Consider the following 18,223-nt stretch of genomic DNA (forward strand, 5'->3'; position numbering starts at 1 on the left):
TACTGTTTGGAGAGAAATCTTTCAGATTAGTAATATTGATGACTACATACTGAAGTGATTCAAAATGCCTTTTTGAGGAGTGAGTCGTTATTTCTAAAAAATAATCATTTACATCACATTTTTGTCCCAAAGTTACGCAAAAGTTAAAGGGTATTCAGGATTCCCATCTCTTACTCAAAAATTCTTGACAATTTCACGCAAAAATCGGGCACGAGAGACGCCAAAACCGCGATAATACGCGCTAAAACTGTCCGCAAGGGAAATAATTCAGAGGTGCGTCAACAGGTGTCGGCGGTCCTTAATTTACGGCGACGGGGCGATCTTCATTATTTCGGCATTTGCCGAATTAACCCGCGATATATGTAAACTCCATTTTGTACAAGTTTAACCCGTCCTCTGTCCGAACTGCTCGTGACAGCGATAATCCCGAAAAATTAATACCAGCAACAATGTGCCGTGACAAAGTTGACGCACTTAATTATCAGAGTTTTGTTTTTCGGAGTACGTCCTAATTGAGTATAAACCGTGAATAAATGAATACGAATGAGGGTGGTTTATTAAAAACGGTCCTGCGGTACGTCGTTCTGATTCGATTAAAAATCGGATATGGGTTTGGTAATTTGGCGAGTCTGATTCGTATGTTGAAATGACGAATTGAATTACTTGTCGTCTATATTACGGACAGAACACACGTTTTTCTGTCATACAGCAAGGACTTCAGAATTCAGCAGCAACAATAAAAGCAGAGCACACTGTTTGACCAGTTGGACGGGTCTGAGCGTATACTCCATGCACTTTTATAAAAGCATTCGGTTGGCCATGGACATATTCCACGTACTATAGTACAAAATGTGACGTTATGACGCTTGTCAAAACATTTTTGGGTTTTAAATAAGCGATATGTTGTCCTTTCAACGTAAATATCTCAGTAATTAGTCGCAATATGAATTTACGTCAGAAAGTTAATGAAGTCGAGAATCTGTAAGGAACATAATTAACCTTTATGCAAACTGATTGAAAGGATTCCTAATCTAATTATTTGTATGGAAATGACAAGAGATTTTGAATATGTATATGTATTTTTGCTATAGAAGAAAATCAAATTATTAACACATAATATGCAGTTGCTTGAGGAGAGTTACGACCAGTTTCATAACCAAACATAAAGTCCCTTCAATTTAAAAGCTTCCTTTAACTTGAAAAATTGGTTACTTTGGTTGAATAAACTCTGTTTAAGAGATCCACAGATCTATAGTGTCACAGTTTTAGCTAGTTATTCTGGAGGTTATTTTATTTTTCCAAGGGTGGCACAGCTCACTACTTAAAATCGCTATATCTTTTTATCAGGGGCGAATCGGAAAAAATGGTATAGAAAAAAAAGTACTTCTTTTGACTTCCAGAATCCAGTGTTGAAGGTGAGTCAAAGACTCACCCTATATAGAACGAGGGTTCCAGAAAATTGCCGCATTTTTTATTACCTGCTGATAATTAAACGCTCGCGTTCAACTTCAACGCAACATGTTCATAAAAAGCACCCTTTTTCATTTTCCTTATCTCACGTTGGGGGTGATCAGTGGCATACGCCAGGTCTCATATTTTCAGACCCCTTTAGGGTTCAACTTTTATCGTAACTTCTAATTATTAGGCTTTCGGGTGCGAAATAAAAAATTTCAGGAGAAGGGAAGAATTTATCTCCTGGAAGTCTAACGTATGGTTTCACCCATTCTTTTCGTTTTAGTCGGTGGAGTTGAGCATTAAGAATGAGTCAAGTGACAATGCTATGTTTGATCCTTCACTAATTTTCGGGTGATTTTGCTCTTGTCTTCATGTCTTTCTTTTCATTTTTACTACTTGTACATGTACGATTAGTCATGAAATGTTTACAAGTTACAACCTGGTGTTCCAAATTCAAGTCTATACGAGGATACATGAAAAATTCTTAGCCTACTATAGAACCAAACGAGCTTTCAATGTCAAAATATTTTATTACTCAACATATTCTCCCCTTTACTTATTTTATTACTACTATTATTCTCCTCCTAATTGGATACATTTATTACAGCGAACCTGCAACGTCTCTAGACCTTTCAAAAAAATGTTTCTTCTTGCTCTGCAAACCAGACCTCCACAGCTTTTATTACCTCCTCGTTGAAAGGAAATTTACGACCTTTTGAACTTTTCTTCTGGTAATTCAAACCCCAAATCACGAGTTTTTTGCATGGAAATATGAGATTTGTGTGCAGGGGCATTGTCCTGCAAAAATAAAACACCTTTGGATAGCTTTCCGCGTCTTTTCTCTTTAGTTTTTTCCTGTAGAGTGGTGAGTAATGTCGAATAGTAATCTCCGGTTATTGTTCTACCCTTATCCAAAAAATCAATCATGATTACTCCATGGGAATCCCAAAAAACTGAAGCAAGAACTTTTCCAGCAGATTTTTGGGCGGGGACTGACACAGAAACTGGCCTTCCCGATCAGCCATCATCTTCAATGGAAAATTTACCTCTTTTGAAATCTTGCAGTCCAATTTTTTATGGTCGCATACGAAGGACATTGATCACCAAGGGTATTGAGCATATTTTCGTAAATCTGCTTACCTCTTAGCCCTTTTAAATACAGGTACTTGATGATGGCTCGATACTCCAATTCTTCGATTTTCACCATTTCGGTGAACATCTTTCTTTTAATTTATTGCGTAACTCTGGTTTTCTTTTTTAACCTCAAACTTCACACTGACACTTCTAATGAGTTAATGTTCGTTGCTATGGTAACGCAATATTTTTTTATGCATGGATCTGGTCTAGGCTAACTAGATATCAATACATCCTTGTTCACCTCAGACTTTCTTAGAATCGGAATTCGATCCTTATTGTCTATCAGATGCTGGGAGATGAAATTTTACGGTTCGAAAGAAACCTCAACCTTAGCGCAAGTCTCGAGGATCTTCGAGAGTTTCAAGGAAATCTTTCCATAAAAAGGAGTGCTCACAGAGTCAAATCAGCTCATTATGAGCCATATCTATTTATCAGGACTGAAATGGAAAAAATGGTATAGGAAATAAGTGTTTCTCTTGACCTCAAGAATCTACAGTTGAAATATTTGTCAAAGACTCACCCCCCCTATATCTTTATATTTTTTTGTTGTTTTTTTTTCGATTGTTATGTTTTTAGTTTTCTGAAGTTCTTACGATATTGAACGAAAATTTCAAGCCAGAGAAAATATATGTGGACTGCGATTTTAAGCTTGGGGTTCGCGTAATCGAATTTCCTGAAAGCATCGTTATTAACACCACCGAGGGGCAAAACCTCCGTGACATCGCGTTCCGATTCCAGGATATTTCGTATTCGATTGGCAATTATTCCCGTCCCTATTCATCCGGAATGATTTATGTGTCCCCATTACTCCCGGGTTTGCAGACACAGCCGCACGATGCCATCCAGATCCTGCCGGTTTCGTTGTTCTAGCTCCGACCCATCTACCATGTCCGTAATTAAGATTAACACAGGCACTTAGTGGGACGTTCTGTATGTTGCGTCGCAAGTCATATATATTGTTGCCTCCCAAGTCCGTACTCGGGTACGTGTATGGACTGTTCAGTGATGTATCTAAGGGACAAATCGGCGAAATTGGAGGATTAATGCAGCCCGTAGGACAGGTTCGCATTCAATTAATTTCAGGAGGAATTTCCTTGTACTTATACCTATTTCTTGTTTACTAGCAGAGAGTTTTTACTACTGAGAAGATAGTTTAATGTCTGAAATTTAATATTATGGAAGTTTCGAAGTTTTGAATCCAGAAGATAGTGGTTTCCAGACAATGCAGATGGATCCTCACGTCTGCCTGGGTAGCTCAGTTGGGAGAGTACCTGACCGGTAATCAGGGGGTCGTAGGTTCGAATCCTGCTCTGCGTGGTACTTTTTTCAGAATTCAATTCCTGTCTGCATGCCGTCAAAACTTTCATAGTTTTTACTACTTTGTGATACTGAAGAACTTCGCGCTGTTAGTTCGTCCAATGCATGGAGTTTAGGAATTACTGTGGAGGAATGAAACTTCAAGATGTCCCCTACTGAATTAAATCCTCCTCACCCTCATCTGCCCTCTGCTCGTCGCTTGGCGTCACAAATAATTCGGCATATTTCTATGCCGCACTCTTTATAACAACCTTCTATAAAGATTGAAAGGTATATTATACAATTATAAACGATTATGGTTCAAATTCAAATTTGAAATTCATGATGGGCAGTGCAAATTCCGATATTTGTCATTTTGCGATGGCAGAGATATTCTGACCAGCTGTATCAGATCTCATACAACAGTGGAACGTTTACTGATGGTTCTAAGATGGCGTATTCAGCCTATACTAAAGAAAGGTTTGGAGAAACTACCTTCCACTACCGTCGGATATTGGCCTTCTGCAAAGTCTTGGTGAAATACATCAGCTGTGAAATCCTGAAATATCTTCAGCGCTACAAACTACACTGCCCAAAACTTGAACTGGAAGTTTGCGCACCTGCAATAATATATGAAAGGAAATAAAAAACCATTTTGTATATTATGTACTGATATATTGAGTTAGGTGTCTTCGTACGGTTGACTTTCCTGAAATTGCAACACTAAGCAAGAGACATCAACCGAATGAAGATTCTAACTGGTAGAGTCTGCAGGTTCAATAAAGTTTCCTCCTGTTACAAACACCTTGAGAAGGTTTAATATCGTGTGAGCCTCTTCTAGCTCTTCTTATTGCTGTTACTTTATTCCGCATTGTATCAATTAGGTTGTAGGTATGACTGAAACAAGGAATATGTTGCGAAATGTCCATCGAAGCATTGGCGAGCTGCTGTAATGTCTGCGGTGGGTCAGATAAGCGGTGCCAGTGTTTCACTAAATGATATAAATTAAAATACGATTTTGTAAATATACTGATGTACCTATTAAGTCAGGTGTATACATATTGTTACTCTGTTCCAAATGGCAATAGCTAGAAAGAATGCTTCAGAGCGACAACACATATAATAGAACAAAATGAAGATTCTACCTGGTGCAGTCTGCAGGCTTGATAAAGGTTCCTTCTGTTACAAAAGCCTCGAAATCAAGGTTTAATATCGGTTCTTGCTCTTCGTGGTGGATGGTTAGACATGGTTATATTGTCTACGCCCTACGGTGAGTAACGTAGGCGGTGTTATTGCTTTGACGTTGCAGACCAGACATGTTCAATACAATTTTGATTTGAAGAGGTGGCGGAACAATCAATTCGGTTAATGCCATGCATTTCTATCTTGTCGTTGAAAATTATCGTCGCAAAATGAACACTAGTAGGTTCTACAATCACATCACAACACCTTACAGCTGTCATGGTTGCGTTTATGAGGATAATAATATCTATACGCTCATTAAAACAAATGCCTTCCCAAAAGAACACGGAGCCATCACCATAAAGAGTTGTTAGCGTCAAGAAATGTTCATTATACCCTTGAACCCGTTCTAGCCACACCAACATTCTAAAAAATGCACTGTTTTCGGGTTACAAGCATTTTATGATTGAAGATCAAAATATTTTTCATGAATATTGTCAGCTCTACTCTATTTAACACCTTTTGCACTGCTGCTGTCCTAACTAACTTGTCTCCTATCTTCTTCACATCCTCTTTTTGGTAAAAAAGACTTCAGATATAAAAATACTCATTGTAAGTAACCATAGCGACAATGAACAGCTTGCAATATTTTGATATTCAATCATAAAAATGCTTTTAATTCGAAAACTGTACAAATTTCGATGTTGCACTGGTATCCTTTTCGCAGAATTAACGATATATACAGGGTGAGTCTTTGACTCGTACAAATATTTTAACCGTAGATTTATGAGCTCAAAAGAAACACTTTTCCTATACCATTTTTTCCGATTCGGCCATGATAAAAGATACAGCCATTATAAGTTTTCATAATGAGCTGTGCCACCCCTGAAAAAACCTTCAAAATATAACCTGCTGAAGTTGTGACACTACACATCTGCGGATCTCATCAACAGAGTTGTATTCACCCAAAGTACCCAATTTTTCAAATTTCGCAGATACTTTTTAATTTTTGAACATCAAATTACTCGAAAACGGTTCATTATACAAGAAAATATGGAGAATACTTTTATTTTACAAAACGTTCAAATATTCATAAGATTGCGTCCAATTCATTTTCAATAGTTGGGTTCTTTGAATTTTGGGTATTTTTATGGTACGTCATGACCATAATGAGAAAACTGGAAGACGTGGGTGTTATCTTGTGTTCGAAAGAAATTAATCAAATATGTAAATGAAAAACAATATTCTGAAATTCATTTAATTCGATGAAACCGTGTGTGAGATGGAACTTCAACAGCCTATATCTTTTGAACCGTGCCGATTCCGAAAAAATGGTAGGGGAAAAAAGTGTTTCTTTTGACCTCAAGAATCAACTCTTAAAATATTTGTACGAGACAAAGACTCACCCTGAATTATGGCAGTACCATTTGGAGGCACATATCTTCGCCGGTGGGAGCAGTAAAAACTTGTCTTTATATACTTCTCTTCATATACTTTATTCAAACCTGACAAAAAGTCACGTATTGCTAGGACACCCTCTATTATAGTGGTAAGGATTAAAAGGAGCCAGATTGTCATACAGCTTAAGACGTCCAAATTCCTTGTGTACCACAGTGAAGACCTCCTTCAGCCGTGTCAACATGAAGCGCGACCATTAAACTTCCGGATCCCACCCTGGCATGTTACTAACAAAACCCCTGCGACAACGGATTGACGTTCATCCCTTATACGTTTGATTCCGCTGATTGATTGATTGCAGCAATCGGTAGAGGGGCGGTAGCGTATAAGGAACGGCAACCGCAATTCTGTCACGATGATCTTTCCTATTAGAGGGAGATTTGGGCCCTGGGGGATGAAACATTTGATTGATTCTGAGGTCGGAACAGGGTTAACGACACATGTTCGGTTGGATGATGTTGCTGTCTGGCTTAGGGCTGGAATGACGGTGTCGTCATCAGCGTTGCTGAAAGGAAGTATCGAATTTCGTTGCGGTAAAATTTTTTGGAAAATGCAAGTGTAACAAGTGGACGACATATGTACATTTAACTGAATTCTTTATGCATTATGATCAGCACTGTTTCGTTTGTTTGTTGCCTAAGCTTCAGACAACATTGCAGGATCTTTGGGACTCATATTCGAAAAATTATAATGAACTGCAGGATAAAATATAAAAATTTTCATACCTTCTGAAGATGTCACTATAATATAATACTATATCACTATATACAGTGTGTATTTGAAAGGGAGGCATTTTTTAAACAGAAGAACTGCTTAAAATGAAGCGTTTCACCAAAAATTCCCTATGCAAAACTTTCAAAATGACAAAGTTGAAAAAAATTTAAAATGATTATCATAAACTAGATATAGATAGAGATAGAAACTTATCTCCTGATTCGACCCTATGGTTTCGTTTAGGATATTGACTTGTTTGATATTTACGTGGTAATGAAAATGAAAACTTAGGATTGCCGAATTATTCTTATTATTTTTCACTTACACGATTTTATGAAATGCCTCATTTTGATGCCAACTGACAGAAGGAACTCAAGACACAAGTTAAAAAATAGATAATACTTCAAAATCTCACCAATAAAATTCGTCTCAATGATTCAGGAATTTTTTCACAATGGGCATCACAATCTTTTTGTTTGAACATTCTAACAATCGTCGTACAACTGGGATGAAATGGGTAAACATAATAGCACTTTTTCAGCATCAATAACATAAGCGCTTTCAAGAAACTGCCTCGATTTTCTACATTTTTTTTCACCTTAAATTTCACGATACAACAATTATGATTCTCTCAAATGTGACCTGATGCATCTAATCCGATGAACTTGGTACTGAACCATTCATTGTCCAGCCATATGTTTATGTTTTGTTTCGTTTTTGCGATGCCGGAGTCACCTTACATAGTCCCGTACTTGAAATTCAATGAACTTATGTCGAACTTCTAAGGGTTGTATGTCAGCCATCTTGGATATTTTATGGGGAAAATTTTTGGTTGAACGACTTCTATCTTCTGTCGGAAAAAAACCTCATCTTTGAAAACACCTCGTATAAAAGACAGTTGCGACACTGCGTTTTGTCAATTTCCAGAACACAGAACTGTGTTCTGGCTTTCTACTGTTAAATATCCAACTTGGTGAACTACCACATAATAGGATTATGACGTAGGCGATACGCATATACACCAACTGATACTTCCTGTTCGCGAAGAACACACCACCTAACCTGAAAATCTCGACGAAATGTTTGATGTGCGAACATCATCGCTGTTCAGGCTGTGACAACTTCTTATCATAATATGATCATGCTGGTTGTGTCTGAGAAAGAATATCTTTTTACTTTTTATTCAAATTTGAATGAGCCTTGCAGCGGATTCAAATAAGCAAACAATTTTTTTAGATTTCGTCAGGCAAGTAAGGTATTGAAATTATGCTCATATTTCACTTGGGAATTTGACGCGTTGGCTGCTCTATCTTCTACTGATTTTGTGGCTCGATACTCAGCAGTATAATGCCGAATTCCTTGCAATCGAGCTACAGTATATTCCTCTGAATGTAACGTAAAGAAATGCCAGCTGGAGCGAAAGCCCTTGAACCACTGAAAGCAAAAAAGAGATCCAGTCCTGTCCGAGTACTACCCGTGCTTTGTGTACGATTACTGGCTGGTGTGAAAGCCCATCGAAACCCTGTCTTCTCTCTTTTTCAATCACTTTCGGCATTTTTGTAATATTAATTGATATATTAGTTGTGACAACGGCGTAATGACATTAACGACATTTCATGAGTGCCAACTTTACTCCGTTCGAGTTACAAAAACTTGAGAAAATTATTTCATGGCCTACCGACTGCTAAAATAAATGTGAATGGAGTTTTTTCATACAGGTCGAGTTGATAATATAAAGAGCGTGTTGAGAATACTTTGAAACATCGAATGTTTTTTTTGGCTGATAAGCTTCGTTTACCCTCACCAGGGTTGGCGGAAGAGAAAATCTCTCGTATTTTCCGTTGAACAACAAATCGAAATTACGAAAAAATTTCAGCACCCCACGACCAACAGATCCCAAATCAAGTACAAACCTTCGGTGCCGACAAAAAATTAATGATACACCAAAGGCCTACGTCCCTTATCCCGATGGCTTTTTTTCCGAACGACTGCTAATTTGCCCCGGCACTCGTAAAATAATTACCACCAACTTTCTGGCGCCCCCGGGGCGTTTACTTTTACTTTATCTTACCGGGTTCGGGGGTATACTTTACTACCATACCAGCGCTGATGAAGTGTCTGAGAGGTGAACACGTGTTCTTAATTACCGCAACACGTTCCGGTGCAGTGCATAAATCAGGCCGTAAAATGGAATATTACGGCGCTTTAGGTCAGGCCGATTAGTCCCGTAAATTTTTATACGTCGGTCGAAGGTCCTCGAAGGGAACGGTGCCGATTTTGGAGTTACGACCCTTCGACCCTGCGATCCCGCGGTAGTTATTACTTTGAACTATAGCGGGTTCATGAGAATTGGTCGAACAGCTTGGCTGCGTGCGACCCTTAGGTTGCCTTCTTCATTGAAAGCCTCAAAGAATTTACAAGCGACTGATATATGTAGCACTATTGATAAACTGCAATTTATCTACCCTAAAATTTGTATCTTCACATCAATATCAACGCCTCAGTATCGCTCACTGCTTTTCTTCACTAGGTACATAATATTCAGAACAAAAATGAGGACCATAGAACGAAAAAGATGGCTCCGCCTAACACTTTTGAAGCACAGATGGCGCTCACATCACTTTAATCGTACAGTGACTCTAACGAGACAGTGGTGACAATTATGGTCTCGTTTTTCATCGTTTTAGCAAGAATATGACGGATTTGGTCACGTGACGTGACTTGAGCCAATCCGCATTCCGAATTAGAGATCACAGCATTGAAATCTGTGCTTCTAAGCCGCCCTATTCTTGTTAAATTTCCAATTGTCGCCAGCGTCTCGTTAGAGTCACTGTATTTAATCGCTTCATTTACTATTTTTCTACTCTATAATCTTTGATCTGACAATTAAAGTGTGACGAAAATGTCACGAAAATTTGCCAAACTTGCAAAAAAAACATCACGTGTACATTCTCGAGCGCGGTCGTTGTTTTTTTTCTTATTTTAAAGCTAATGACTCAAGTGTTCGGTATTCACGTAAGTGGTTCAAATAATTCTCGAACGACCCACGTACTTGCACCGTTCTTTACGTGAAACCAGCATATGCGGAACATTTGTTATAAAAAAAGACTAAAAAGACATTTCCATGAACAGTATGATTTTGGATGCCAAAGAGTGAACTTAGTAATTGCCGCCGTCGCATTATATGAATCGTTCTCATTCGGAAGATAAATCGAACTCAGTGTCTCAGTCACCATAAAATTATAGACGAATTTTCTTGTACTTTAACAACCATCAGTTGGTATTTACATTTAGTGCTTAACTGCTTAGTGCATGAGTCACCTCGCCGTGCAAGAAAGCATCAGGAATCAGTAAGTCTGGTGCAAGTATTTCATTCAAATACTCAAATAGAGTCGTTTTTCTCATATATACTTACAGTCCAACTAGTGAACCACTCACGAACTATCGTTCATTACTTGAGGATTCTTCCTCCGGTAAAAGACACTCAAGAATAACGGAAAAAATATAATCTGACAGTTTCAGCAAGCCGAAACAATAAAAATAGGCCATAAAGGTCACAGAAATCAGTTTTTTTGAATTATCTCCTGACCTGGGCTTCAAATTGTTTTCACATTCATCATAAAAGTTGTAGAGCATAACACTTTCTACAAATTTTGTCTGAAGCAATTTTTTCTACGTTTGAACGTTTTTGAGATATATGGCGATGAATGTACATTAGAGTGGGTTTCTCCATTGACCTTGGCTTTTTTCATGTGTGGCTAAGCTCCTTCCTCTTATCGCCCTCAAACTCGAATACGGTTAAGAGTGTGTAAAATTGCTTCAGACGAAAGTTATATATAGAATTTTATTATCTACAACTTTCAGAATGAATACAGAAACGATTAGAGGTACAGTACAGGATGGGAGATATTTAAAAAAAAACGCCTTGTTGTCATCTTCAAACTGTCAGATTAAGACAGCTCCCCCTGATTATTGTCAGATTAATGAGTCAACAGGTCTACAACACCGTAATTAACCATCTGTATGAAAATCTGACACTCTCGAGTATGTACAAGTAACGATTTTTTTTTGCATTTTCAAAGCACCCCTGTGACCTTGTGTTATGTCCGAATGATCAAACTCTTGAAAAGTAGCTTCCTTTGGGTCTAATTAACAAATCCTGAAAAAATTATTTTCTACCATTTTCAACTCTTCCGTACGGCCAGCCCCACCACGCAAACTGTCAGATTAACATGAATATATTATCAGATACACGTAGGGCATATACAGTATCTTAATATGAATTTCTTTCTCGTTTTTTCAATTAAATTCTTCTTTGAAAACCTGCAGATGCTCTTTCCACCGCTGAAAGTTCATAAATCTTAGAACCTTCTTTCTTTCTACCATCTAATCTTCAAAATCCACTAGGTCTGCACGACGCTCGAGTAAATCCCGATTTAGCATCGTCGGCTCCCCAACTATGAGTAATAACTACTTCATACTTTTCTATTATTGATAAAATGTATTCATCAATTTATGGTGACCTGTCCACTATTGAACATGGTAACAAGGGATAAGAAATAAAATACTGCAACCTTATTTTCGAAGATTTATTAATTTCATAAGTTAAGTAAATAAAAGGTTAGAATTCATCACTGAATATAATAAAAGAATAAAATAAACTGAAAAATTCAAAATAGCTATAATAAAAAGGAAGTATGGTATTTTGTTATTTTTTAATGCGTTTACCGGTGGTCGGTTTTGCGAAGAACTACATCCATTACATCTAAAAATTACAAAACCGACCACTCGGGTTCAAAGGAGACCAGGACAAGCTCTTTAAATACTCATTCATTCTCGCAGATACTCGCACTCTACACAATAAGAGTAGAAAATATTTTTTTTTACATTCGTGCATGATCGTCCTAGAATCCGTTCGAACCAGTTTTCGTAACGCCACAATGTTAGATGATCGATCTGTGTCTCTAATCTAATAAAAACCATAAACCGAAAGCTTAAACGAACGCGTTAGTAAGGAATTTGCACGTGAGCCATCCTGAAAACGACTGAAAACAAGAAATACCACCCTTAAATTTGGCACAATGTCGAGGGCTGCACGAGAAAAACGCCAACGATATTTTGACTTACAAAATAATGTTGGCGACAGTGTGAACGTCACAAAGTTCTATGAATAGTGGGGTGCGTTCAGGAACTGCTAATTTATCCTTCTAATTCGAAACGTGATCTGGATCTCAGATCGGTTCCGCTGAAAGTTTCATGAATTAGAAGAAGCAGATCATGTCTTTCCTTATGTCTATTGATATTTCTCACTTGCACTGGTTTCAGAACGTGTCTTGTTAATTGATTAGGATCGATTCGATCGACATTGCAGTAACGTTACCTTAAAAGCTAAAAATGATCTGTCTAATCTAATACGAGTATTTAATCATAAAACGTCGTATGCGACACATATAGGGGACATCGATCAATTACATCCAATCGATCGATTTCTAATCAGTTAATTATTTAATTAAAGATATTGCGGTATAAAGGAATTATAGCTTACATCCTCGGGTATACATACGAAATGATTAATTGCAACGATAAAATGATCCTAGGGTTTTTTCGAACGATGAAAATGGATGCTACACATTCCTAGATATTGATAAACGCCATTCCGAGAGTACGTATACGTGCAATCGCGCTTTTTATCTTCAGCCGCGAACGCGCCGCCTAAAAACGCCATTCGTGTCCGTCCTCTATGTTCCATATTTGGCGCATTTCTGTGCACATATTGTATGTCGGAGCTGTGACAACTTCCGACAGTCCTAACCTTGACAGCGTGGCGTGGTGCATGTTTATTATATGATGCGACCGAGTCTCGGCTTTACAGTTATGCATTTGCGACTTTAAAAACAACTGTAATCTTCCACGATGCCGTTCCCTCGTAACCTTTCAAGATGTGGCACTAACTGGATGGAGGCTAACGATCCACCTTGCAATATGATATGGGAAAATGTGAGGTGTCGAAGTGAGTTAGCGAATGAATCGCTACGCTCGGGTTGGCGAGCCGGCTTTTAGGTCAGCAGGGTCCTCGGAGTTCAGGGTTGCCAACAACGCACAGCCGAGACGTCTTAGGAATAATCGACTGTTAAGAGTGTTGTGACGATGATTACTTCGGAAAAACATCGTGGTGCATTGGTGTATGTTGAAATGAGTAGTTGTGGAAATGATTAGCGAAAGCGTTAAGGCGTTCTTGCGTAGCAACCATCTTATTAGGCGAAAATTTTGAGTGTCAGTTGTCCGGATTGCCGCTGGTGTGCCGAGACGGACAAACAGCGGGTTGGCCACATTGAAGAACAACATTTTCCAAGAAACATGCGGGAAGTCTTTGATACGAGCCGAACGTTTCACCGAAGTCCGTCCGCATCACCAAAAAATCACTTGTATACCCTAAAATCTACGCGGATGACTGTATCCGCTGTCGTAAAGCTTGCACAGACTGTCGGTTCTGCTGGAGCTCATGGCTGACGGAGGAATGGACATGGTGACCGACACGTTGTCGTGACCGGACAGTTTGGAGCTGGATCGTCTCTTCTGCCAGACGAAGGTCCAGGCGGCGATGAGGGACATCTGAGCTGCTAGAAAGACGGCGCACGCCACCAACAAACCGGCCATGTTGATGCAGACGCCGGCCTCGTTCGGCAAGAAGACGGCCTCGTTGAGGAGGGCGGAGTTGTTGTCGCGCTCGAATCCGAACTTGTCCTTGATCTGGATGCTCTGGACTAGGAGGAGATCGTCCTGGGCGTCCGTGGAACGACGCCTCCTGCGCTTGCCGTACGAGATGACGGATCTAAGGTCTCCGGTGCTCTCTTCTTGATCACATTGAACTGGTTCGCAGGTCGGCATGCAGGGCGTTACCAAAGCGCGGAACTGAACAACCTCTGAAGACGGGAACTTGAAGGCGTCGAAATGCGAGAGGAGAATCTGGAATTGAATTGTTGTAGTTAGTCTAGATGAAGGAGAAAGCAGCATGTTGCGATGAACATGATGTATTTATTGACAATAAGATAAAGATCTTATTTGCTTACCTTGCCAGTCTGGGCGGACTTGTAAATAGGTCCCATGATGAAATGGTCAGTAGGGCAACCGTCAGAATCGATAAGTACGATTTCGCTCGAGTCCACGCCGTCCATGGCCACCAACTCCCTGACGAAGATCTCGTAGGGGCTGTTCTTGTCGATGATTTCGAACCTCAAAGCAAGCGGGTCACCAACCTCAGCGGACGGCATGACATCTCCGCCATTCCTGTCGGTGATCTTCATGGCTACGTTGGGCGAGTCCACGGTGACCTCTTCGGAAAGCGCCGGTGTGATGTCTCCCTTCACGCCAAGGTCGAATTCGTTGGTGACGCTCTTGTTGGTCAGGTCGTATTGACAGGTGACGGCCAGGCCCAAATCGGAGCTGGTTACGATCTTGTCGTGGTGCTGGATGACGACGTCGTTGATGTATCTTCCAAGACCGTTCTTCCTCACGTTGCACTCGAGGTTGTCGTAGGCCATGCTGAGCTCGAACTCCAGGCTGTTGTTGACGTCTTTCACGCAGGAGTTCGGGCTGCCCTTGGCGTAGATCTTGCCGTCGAACAGTTTGCTGGTCTGGATCCTGGCCACCATGTCCCCGGACCTGCAGTCGATGCTCACGTTGTAGCAAGAGCTCAGCTCGTAAGTGGCGGCTTCCGGGACTTCCAAATAGGGATCCTGCGGGAAAAAAACGTACCGTGTCTTATTTGAGTTAATTGCCTGTTATCGGTTAATTAAAGCGTACGAGTCGCATCGATCGCGGTCGCTTCCCGTTAGACGGGAATTCTTCCGAGAACTATTTCGCGTAATGACGCATGCGGAGTATTTTTCGGTCCGCGTGTGTGTATATATATGGAGCGGCGAACGTGAGATGGCCTTTTTGCGATGTCGGCGCATTGTTAGGACGTTCTGGGAATGCACGATCTGTTCCCGGGGGAGAGGGGCGATCGTTGAATTAGAGACGGTGGTCTTGTTTCGGGATTTCTTGATTAACCCCGCCGATTAACAGCCAGCGGCTGGGAAGTTTTGAATGCTGGGTTGTTAGGCGTTTGGGGAACTTGGTCGGCAGTTGGATCGTTTGGATTTGGCGGCTTCTAATCGATCGACACGCCGACAAAGGTTTGAATCATCCCTTTATTGAGGTAACTATGACATAAGGCCTCAACAGTGAGGCATGAATGAAATGAAAGCACGAATGGACAATCCCATCGAAGAAGAGTAGATACTGACCATCGTTTCGGTCTTATTTGACCTTGTCAAAACTGCACAACTCCCAGTCCGATTGAAAATGGTTGAAATTGGCTGACCCATATTGAATTATAGTAGAGCCTTGAAGAATTAAGTGAACCATCGACAGGGCAACGAGATCCAACACCATTCCCTACAGATACCCACAATGAAGACCATAGATCTCTGAATTCTTTTCACCCTTACCCGGCTATCGTTTATTTATTACAGATCTCGGACCTCTTCATCTTGTGATAGATACTATAGATATATTAGCCCATGAGGACATTCTAGTGCCTGTATTAATAATCAGAAGTTGTCAGAAAGTCTTAAGTAAAGTCTTGAGACAACCTCTAATTAATAAATTTGGCTTGAGAATCTGTCATGCTGACGTATTAATCTGCGATTTCACTTGAGTAGGCGCTCATTAATAAATGTGACTGATCTCGAATAATCTCAAGAGGTTGGAAACGTCAAATTTTGAGTATGGTTGGATCCTGACTCAAGATGTGAACTGACAGTAATTTCTCTTTTGTGCTTCCAAAAATCGGCATCATCGAGGTGAAATATGGAATCCATGAGATAAGTGGTCAACTATTACGATGAAATCGATCACTTCGGCGAACAAGAATGAGATGTGACGTGACCGTTCGTTCGAGATCGAAAAATCTACTCCGTTACACCTCACTCATGCCACACTGATGAAAAAATTGAAAATACTAATTTATCTTTTCGTTTTGTAATCTCAATTCTGTCTCAAGACTATTACTCAAGACATTCAAACTCAAGTTGAGTTTCAAGACTCGCTTCTTGAGAAAGTGTCAAACTGATGACGACATAATATGAGTTTATTAATAAGCCGCCATCTTTAGATGCTGTTACTATCTTGAGAAGGTTTCAACTGAGATAGGTCTTGAGACCCGTTTTGAGATGGAGGAGGAGTAGGAAACTCCGGAGCAACTTGTGACGGAATGCCAACGGATAAAATGCTTCATTCAAGAAACCTGAAGAAGGGAGGAAGTAGAATTCTAGAACTGGAAGGCGATCTGTAGACTATTTAGTTTCAAGGGGCGAGAACAACTCTGATCGGGGGCAAAACAGACCATAAGGTGGCACGATAATCACATTCCGGTGAATTTTCCTCGGAGAATATCCAGTACTGCACAAACTTACCTGAATGTCGGTCAAAGTGGCCCTGGAGTGGTGGCTCAACCTGCAGACCATCTCGCCAGTGTCACCGTAGTCGTATGAGTGGCATCTGTAAGGTGAGTTCAAGCACAATTCCCTGCACTCGTCAACCGATCCGACGTCCTGGTACACGGAGTCGACCGTCTTAAGGATCCTGCCGTTCAGTTTCTTGAATTCGCAGAGTTTGGTGGGCTCGTCCACGCAGTTGTTCTCTATGTAGTCGATTCCGTCGGCGGCCTGGAAAGAAACGAATGGTTTGAGGTTTAGGAACGTATTGGACATTTGACAATTACGCAGGTTCGATTTTCTATGGTTTCCCAAGTTTTTGAGCCAAGGTCAACCAGAGATGTACGATTTTCAAGACCTGTATTGTGAATTTACGGGTTTAATGCTCACCTGGAAGGCGTTGGTACCGGCCAGAGTGATCCTGTCCATGTTCGAGAGCTCGCAGTCACCTGTTGCGTTATTGTAGTTGGCAGACCTGCAAGAGACAATGGCTGAATGAGACTGGACCGATTTTTCCGTACTGTCGGACGGACGGACGGACAGGTGCAATCTCTCAACGTCCGTCCGGTGTGCTGGGCGATCTATCTCGTCCATATCACTTCGATCTTGTCTTGTTTCACATGTGTAAACGGGCAAGGTATGGTTTGAATGATGGCCGTCATTATTTCAGTGGTAAATGCGCGGTTCGAGTGGTCTTTGTGCTCGAGAGCGATAGATTTTGTCGGCGTGGCGGACAATGGAAATTTCTTCGGATGCGCCGATGGATGATCTTGTTGGGACGAGAAGAATTGTTCGAGTTCCCTTTTGTCACTATCGTCAGTGAATTCGAACAGTTTGGAGGATACCACAAGATGTCAAAGATTTTCCATGTCGTGCCTTAAGTCACGTAAAAAAGTAACAGTTACGGACATGCCGCATATTTTGACAAGCCCAGGTTACTGTAACATATGTTTCTCGAGATTTTTCATTTGTCAGCATCAATTTTACTCTGAATAACTTATAACTCCTAAACCCAACCTGACCTAACTTAACCTAACTTAGAGACATTTGTCAATGTCAAATTGATTAGGTTAGCTTATAGACTTGTCACTGTGTTTTTCGACAGCTCATTGAAATCTCGTTTTGTGGTACTTTTGTGGAGTGTCTTCTAGTTCTAGGTCTTGAGAGGTTGCACAGGAATTGTTCACGTCGTTACTCATTTGTAAGTTGCAAAAACTCTAGTATGTCATTATGTCAAGTATTCAGAACTAATCGAAGTGAAGTTAAATGGTCGTTCAATGATCGTCAATCCTAAAGCCGCAACATAAATTCCGCAGTTTCAGAATTTCACGCCTCGAAACCGTTCTTCTGTCTCGTACACCTTAACCGTTAAAGACGTCGATATACATTTCTCGTAACAGTACTCGATATTTACTTAATTGATATCCACCGCCCTCGTATTCTTATCTCGATCATCCACACATGTATCATTTCAACAACAACAGCAGCCGCCCTTGGCCGGG

General features: G+C 40.4%; 2 protein-coding genes across 7 annotated transcripts in view; one reads left to right on the forward strand and one right to left on the reverse strand.

Moving 5' to 3' along the window:
* LOC123319522 (autophagy-related protein 16-1) overlaps positions 1-18,223 on the forward strand; it is a 646,240-nt gene that overhangs the window by 14,381 nt on the left and 613,636 nt on the right. The gene's annotated exons all lie outside the window — the stretch shown is intronic.
* LOC123319521 overlaps positions 11,818-18,223 on the reverse strand; it is a 163,522-nt gene continuing 157,116 nt past the window's right edge. For both annotated transcript variants that reach the window (XM_044906538.1, XM_044906537.1), the window contains exons 7-10: positions 17,112-17,196; positions 16,701-16,952; positions 14,313-14,978; positions 11,818-14,208 (exon numbers count right to left, since the gene is read on the reverse strand). In XM_044906538.1, the coding sequence (XP_044762473.1) occupies positions 13,675-14,208; positions 14,313-14,978; positions 16,701-16,952; positions 17,112-17,196 (1,537 nt within the window). In that variant the 3' untranslated portion in view covers positions 11,818-13,674. The remainder of the gene's footprint in view (positions 14,209-14,312; positions 14,979-16,700; positions 16,953-17,111; positions 17,197-18,223) is intronic.

This window comes from Coccinella septempunctata, chromosome 8 (genome assembly GCF_907165205.1).
Source record: "Coccinella septempunctata chromosome 8, icCocSept1.1, whole genome shotgun sequence".
NCBI classification, from domain to species: Eukaryota; Metazoa; Arthropoda; class Insecta; order Coleoptera; family Coccinellidae; genus Coccinella; species Coccinella septempunctata.